Source organism: Didymella exigua, assembly GCF_010094145.1.
Source record: "Didymella exigua CBS 183.55 unplaced genomic scaffold M421scaffold_14, whole genome shotgun sequence".
NCBI classification, from domain to species: domain Eukaryota; kingdom Fungi; phylum Ascomycota; class Dothideomycetes; order Pleosporales; family Didymellaceae; genus Didymella; species Didymella exigua.
The window spans coordinates 259,247-265,875 of NW_022984788.1; the positions used below are offsets into that span (position 1 = coordinate 259,247).

The 6,629-nt window shown below is 45.9% G+C and overlaps 3 protein-coding genes across 3 annotated transcripts; 1 reads left to right on the forward strand and 2 right to left on the reverse strand.

Moving 5' to 3' along the window:
• The first annotated feature begins 413 nt into the window (after window positions 1-413).
• On the forward strand, window positions 414-989 carry M421DRAFT_420784 (uncharacterized protein). The gene is made up of 2 exons (XM_033592598.1): window positions 414-682; window positions 725-989. Exons 1-2 carry the CDS (start codon window positions 497-499, stop codon window positions 791-793), a joined length of 255 nt encoding a protein of 84 aa, XP_033448497.1. The 5' UTR covers window positions 414-496; the 3' UTR covers window positions 794-989.
• Window positions 990-3,709: 2,720 nt separating this feature from the next.
• M421DRAFT_63273 (uncharacterized protein) lies at window positions 3,710-4,120 on the reverse strand (the record flags this gene model as incomplete). Its single annotated transcript, XM_033596055.1, has 1 exon — window positions 3,710-4,120. The coding sequence occupies one exon, from the start codon at window positions 4,118-4,120 to the stop codon at window positions 3,710-3,712; it is 411 nt and encodes a 136-aa protein (XP_033448498.1).
• A 687-nt stretch (window positions 4,121-4,807) lies between these two features.
• Window positions 4,808-6,399, reverse strand: M421DRAFT_157070 (uncharacterized protein). Its single transcript, XM_033587629.1, has 5 exons — window positions 5,826-6,399; window positions 5,662-5,776; window positions 5,422-5,613; window positions 5,261-5,374; window positions 4,808-5,210 (listed from the first exon to the last, which is right to left on the reverse strand). The coding sequence occupies exons 1-5, from the start codon at window positions 6,025-6,027 to the stop codon at window positions 4,826-4,828; spliced, it is 1,008 nt and encodes a 335-aa protein (XP_033448499.1). The 5' UTR covers window positions 6,028-6,399; the 3' UTR covers window positions 4,808-4,825.
• Between the last annotated feature and the right edge of the window lie 230 nt (window positions 6,400-6,629).

A 6,629-nucleotide genomic window follows, 5' to 3' on the forward strand; every position in this document is an offset into this window, starting at 1 on the left:
CAAAGACCTAGCGCTTATCTAGCCCTAGTTTAGCCTAGTTTAATTAATAAAGACAAAGTATAGTATTATAGATAAGGACACCTAGAACTTTAATAAGTCTAGCTTTATAATAGGTAAGATATCCTCTTAGCTTGTTATTATAGGCTTAGAGAAACCTAGGAAATAGAAGAAACTACAGCCTAGTAATTACAAGTAGGTTACCCTAGTATAAGGCGTTGCTGTAATAGGGTATATTATCCTACCCTTCCTTATCTTTGTAGGCAAGGTCCTAATCTCCTCCTAGTTTACTAGTCTACCTTATAACTAGGTTGTTATAGTCTCTCCTACTAGCTAGACTAATAACAATATTATAATAGCATAGCTTAAGCACTTTAACGCCTATACAAAGGTGACCTCTACTAGGGCATATAGGCTGCTTATTATTAACGGCCATAAGAGCCACTGCTTAATAGAATTCCAGGACTACTGCAAGGAGAACAAGATTATCACTCTCTGCATGCCACCACACTCATTGCACCTCCTGCAGCCTCTTGACGTTGTCCCATACTCGCTGTTGAAGCGCCACTACAGTGACAGGATCTCGCTCTTAGCATGTAGCTGCATCTACTATATTAATAAAGAAACCTTCCTACTAGCCTTTAAAGTAGCTTTTAAGAGGACGTTTACACTAGAGAATGTTTGTGTAGGGTTTTAAGGTGCTAGGCTAGCCCTGCATAACCCTAAGGTTGTGTTATTAAAGCTTGATGTACAGCTACGTACGCCAACGCCACCTGCACTAGGCACTGTTGCCTAGGAGGCGTAAACACCACGCAACGCCTGCAAGATAGAGGCGCAGTTAACGCTGATCTAAAATTGCATGTAAATTATTGTAGGTCACTAGCAAGTTTATTAGATAAGCAGGTTAAGCAGTTAAGTAAAGGCGCTTAATAGATAGCTTATAATATAGTGTTAGTACAGGAGGAAATAGGCTGCCTATAAGACGCTGTTACTTGTAAAGAAAGTAGGGAAAGGACTAGACTACTTTCTTCCTAGTCTAGAAGGACCTAGACAAATCTAGACTAGCTTTGTCCAAATAGGAAGCGTATAGCCTAATAGAGGTAAGGTAGGGTTATGTAATATAATAGACAAGTTATTATATTAGATACTAGGTAGAGATTCCTAGGCTAGGTACAGAGCGAAAAGAGGGGGGAGAGCCAGAGGTATTTATGCTTCCTCTCCTCTGTCTGTATTTCTAAGCAGAACGTTCTAGACTAGGCTGGCGGAATGGGTATACTCCAACGTCCTTCGTGGGTACCCCCCAAAACTTTGTCAATAATACATGGATTCTAGCAAAATAGGGCTTAAAAGAAAGAGAAAAACTACTTCTATATTTCTGTAGTAGAGGGTTTTGTTATAACTATTAAACTGCACAGGCTAGAGGCTAGAAAACGTTAAAAAAGGGGGGGTACCTAGCAAGCATACCTATTAATAGGTATACTTTGCTAGGTAGTGTTAATAACTTAGCTAATACTAGACAGAATAAGCTAATTCTTTTTTTATTAGAAGGCGCAATACTAGGCGCTTCTATCGAATAATAGATTATGTAAGCGTATCTCTGCTAGTTAAGAAGCTATAAGCCAAAACGTAAAAAAGCATACCCTACCCATCCGCCAGCCTATTCTAGACTCCTCTAGGTAGGTCTACTTCATCTATGCTTAGTATTGCTGCATATGCAAGCAAGATTACGTAGGTGTATGCGTAATTGTATACGTCAGCATCTTACAGAGTAGGCTACTCTATTTGTAAGCAGAGGGTCTAGAACATTTCTAGTTACTAAAAATAGAGAACAGCATATCTTGAGAACAAGAGGAGATACAGGCTTCGTAAGCACACCATTCTAATCCTCTCTTTTAGGAGATTATGATGACAATACTTAGGTAAGCATAGCGCTACACCTAAGAAGGAAATATGCTAGAGAAAGATTATAAGAACAAAGTCTTATAACTTTACTATATTACCTACTCCTATTTCTTTTTTACTCTGCTTCGTCTATTTACACTCTGTTTCGCACGCAAGTCACAGATATAGGACTGTCTGTCTACTAGGAGGGGGGTAGTGTAATAATACACTATAAAAAGTAGTCTAATACTAGTAGGATATAGTTCTAGTAATATATAACTATAGCCTGTATTGCATAGTATAAGGTTGCATTAAACTACTACTAAACCCTTATATATAAGGAGCAAGGAACTGTAGCACTATAGAGTAAATTTTCTATATCCTTTTGTACAAGACCTATAGGTGTAGAGAATATATCCTAGTGTTCTTATCATCCTAGCACTCCTATAGGCCTTGTAGCGGATTCGCACCTATTCTGGATATCTCTCTTCTTGCCTGCGTCGTTACAGGTATGCTCTGACGTCCTTTGTAAGTACCCCCTATAACTCTGTTGATATTACACTAATTCTTACAAAGGGGGCTGTGCGGAAAGAAAATAACTTAATCTACGTTTTTATAATAGAAAGTTTTATTATAGCTATTGCACTGTACAAGCTAGAGGGCAGAGAAGGCAAAAAAAGGGGGGGTACCTAGTGAGCATACCCATCCATGGGCATACTTTGCTAGGTAGGCTCGATAACTCAATTAATACTAGGCCAAATTAGAAATTTTATTTTACTAGAAAGTGCATTACTGGGCGCTTCTATCGAGTAATACATTACGTAAGCGTATCTCTAATAGTTAAGGAGCTAGAAGCAAAAACAAAAAAATGCCTACCCTACCCATCTGCCAGCCTACGCCCCAGGGCTACTTGAAGATAATTAGAGGCTGAGATTTGTTTATCATAATCTATTAAGAAGTCTAACCTGAGAAGAACCAAAGTCACTGCTTAATCTCTTCTTTAATAAAGTTAGCATCAAGCCTCTAAGCCTTTCAGATCACATCTATCTCACACTTCAAGTAACGCAAGTGGTACAAAACTTTCATCGCACGGGTTGTGTTCACAAAGCGCTACGATCTGAGAAAAGTCTTCTTCTTCAATACCAAAAATGCGGCTGTTGCAGTGCGCGATACTGATTTTGTGTTTGCTGGGTTCAATTTTGCACTACTCGGCTTACCCACCGAAATGTCATAGCAACCATCTGCCAACCCAAGGCACGATATTTATCGCCATCCGAATGCTCTCGGAGAATCATCAGTGAGCTTCAGTGAGCTTCAGTGAGTCCATGGACGTGTAATCTCTCGGTACGGTTCTTATTGAGATCGCAGAGTGGCGCGCATTACGGTATCTGGTGGAAAGTATGGTGAATGTCAGTGCTGATCATGTTACACTTGACAGGCTGGCGGCCATTTGACAATTCTTATTGGAAGGCCAAGACAGGAGTGGCACTTCGAAGCTGCGATCGAAGATGGGAGACATATATACGTCAGCTTGTCTGATGTGTCTGAGTGGCCTGTGGGGGCGATTAGTAAGACCGCAGATGAGCCTGGGACTGCAAGGTGGAGCGAGCCACAGGGCATGCAGGAAAATATCTTGGACGAGGTCATCAAGCGGCTGCAGAGTTGCCGCGTGTAACTGGTGTTATGCGGCGTGTCATCACAGCTTCACGTGTGTGGGAACGTAGTGCGCGCCTGTTTCCTTCCAAATCGCGAAGTGCGGCTTGCAAATCTTGGTCACGATTTGATATCTCGACAGAGTCAATAAGCTGAGCATAAGCTAAATCTTAAATGTTCAATGCTGCCTCTCAAACCCATATACAAGTTCTGCCCTGATGTCCATCAACCTATCCTCAAAACACGTCAGAGTTGCCTCCATGTTCTCAAAATCCTCCTTCGCAACCTGCAGCGCATGCGGCCTCGCTCTCCCTGCGACTACATACATCTCTGCCACATCTGTGATATCGATTCCTCTTACAATGCTTCGGTACTCTTCAATGTCTTTCTCCAGTATCTCGAGCTCAGCCTTCAGTGAGTTCACTGCACCTGCACGATCGGAGGGCAGCAGGTCGGACTTTGCTTCGTCGTGGAGCGTCACAACCTTGATCGAACGCTCTGTGATCTTTTTGTAGTTTGCGGGAAGCACTTGCCAGAACGTTGAGTCTAGTAGTGTTAGGCGTGGTGTTCGGCTGGATTGTGCGGGCATTGCGACTAGCTCCTAGATCGGTTTGCGGGACAGCGTTTAGTCACCTAAATTGTGGCGGTTGCGAGTGTTTATATGCGGATATGGACGAGTGACGTGTGCGGTATATAGGCAGTGTGACTGCGACGTGACATGCAGCAACTTCAAATTTCACCTATCAGCCCATTCAATAAATGCAAATCTTTAACACCTTCGCTGCTTCTCTCCCTGCTGCATCTTCTGGATAGGACTTTCGGTTATCATGCCTTCCCAGCAAACTGAGAAACCCATTGAGGAAGCGTTCCCTACGACTGACTTCAGAGAGTTCATCAACAGTATTCAGGGTGCCAACGCCGTAGGTAAACGGTTCCTTGACAGCATGGCGTTGCGTCGATCTAACGATGTGCTTTCACCCACAATCGAACTGGAAACTGCAGAGCGCGGTCTCTTGATCGCTGAAGCGCTGATAGAGAAACGCCGCGATCTCAACTCGCACTATGGCTGGATATTGACGTCAGACGCTACGCTTGTGTACAGATCCATGGGTGGGAAGAGCGAGCATGGCACGGAATGGGCTCGGCAGTGGGTCAAAGGCATCTACATGGAGTATGAATGCGTGGGAAGCCACCTGCAGGACTTGAAGCTGGAACTGGAGGTTTTTGTAAGGCACGCAAAGAGCGAAGGTAGATCTTGACTCTAGGGTGTCAATGGACGATCGTAAACGTCCTACTATCTTGCGTCCAGCGACTGATGCCGCATCCCCATCAGCGCTCTTTGTGAGCTTGCGTTATCTAGCCGATTTGAAGCTTCGCCGTGCAGCTCAGTCCATAGACTGCCGTCGTTTTTATCGTTTGGTATTGTGCCTTCGGAAAACGTGCGGCCTCTTGGATATTCTGACAGATGCGTTCTCTTGCGCAAGCTGTCTTCGTGGCGACTGTGCGCGAGCGCGTATATCGTTGGTGTCACGGCAACCACTGCAGCAAGTAGAATCTCGAGTGACGCCCATAACGTGTGTCCTCGTTGGACTCGCGAGTTTCTCCCCTGGATGATGCGGATGATGCTGATCGCGACGAGGAGAATACCAATGCTGAAGAGCGCCATGACACGGAGTCGCCTGAGAATGGTCAGTATTATGATTGACTTACTTGCATAGAGCGCACTCACTGGGTAATCGGAACTGTAACTGAGCAGATGAGCGTGAATGATAAAGCCATAAGCATCAGGTCGGTCACAATGTTGCTGACTTCATACGTGAAAAGCCAGATGTTTCCAACAACGCTACCATAGTCAGTACCCTGCGCGACGTCGGTCTTGCAGTATCATACCAATCTCCAGGATCGGGGTAGATCTGCCAGTGTCGCTCGAACGGACGACAACCGACAAAGACAGTGATTACAGAAGCGACGAGGGTAGAGAGTAATACGGTCCAGAAGCCGTATACGATAGTTCGCTCATATGGCATCTTTGATATGATCCTTGCCAATAAGTCGAACACGGCCATCTTCAAACACCACAGCCTGATTCCCTGTCAGAACACGATCACTTACTCAAAAAAGCCAACATACAAGCACGTCAACATAGTCCTTGTCGCCAAGACCAGTTTGCTTCCTATGACGATCTCAGATGCTGATTGCTCGTGTCCAGGTTCAAGTAGCTGCAGACGGCGCTCTGCTGGGAGTACTGAGGTGGGATTAGCCTGCGCTCGCCAACAGTCAGAGCGGCCGCGTACTCCTTGTGGAGCCATAGACCAGCAGATAGTAATTGGCGACTAGTCGCGCAACCGTGAATAACGCAGCCAACAAGCACCAGTAGTCACCACGTATAAGGCGCTGCTTCCTCCACAGCCGGAAGCTGATCCGGAGGACGACCAGCGCGACCGATAGCAGGAGGCACACCCACAAGGATATCGATGAGAGCGGATCCATCGCCATTGCGACAGACGACGCAGTGTGTCCAAACGAGTGGAACGAACCGTAGGTGAAACGCTGGCTACATGGAGTGCATACGTCGATGTCGGAGACAAGCGGGCACGTCAGGATCCGTTACTATATGACACCGGGGGTGTCACGGGGCTTATGCAAGCCACATGCAGTGCCGTAAGGTATCCTTTGTCTGGTCTGGCTTCGGGTACGATTGTTCGTATTCGGCTTGTCCATTGGTCTCTGAAAAAGACGGCGGACGCCACCGCGTGTAAAGGGCCGAGCGGATGTCTGGGGCTCGGCTCATCACCGAAGATCCTACGTCCCACAGAAGCAATTGCGAAGCTTCGCCTAATTTATCGCGCAGATGGCGGTAAAGCGTCCAATGAGAGTGGAAGTCTGCTAGTTGTGCGCCAGCCGTCACACTATGGGCGGCAGTTACTGCCATGTGGTCCTCCCGAGTCTCAAATGTGGGGTGCGATCGTCAACGGTTAAGGGCTGGGGTTAGCGCACAGTCGCGCCTTTTGCGACCCCGCTGCCAGATCGTGCTCTGAGCGCAAGACAGGATCTGGACCAGGCGCTGCGCTATTCAGTAGTCGACAACTTCCAAACCT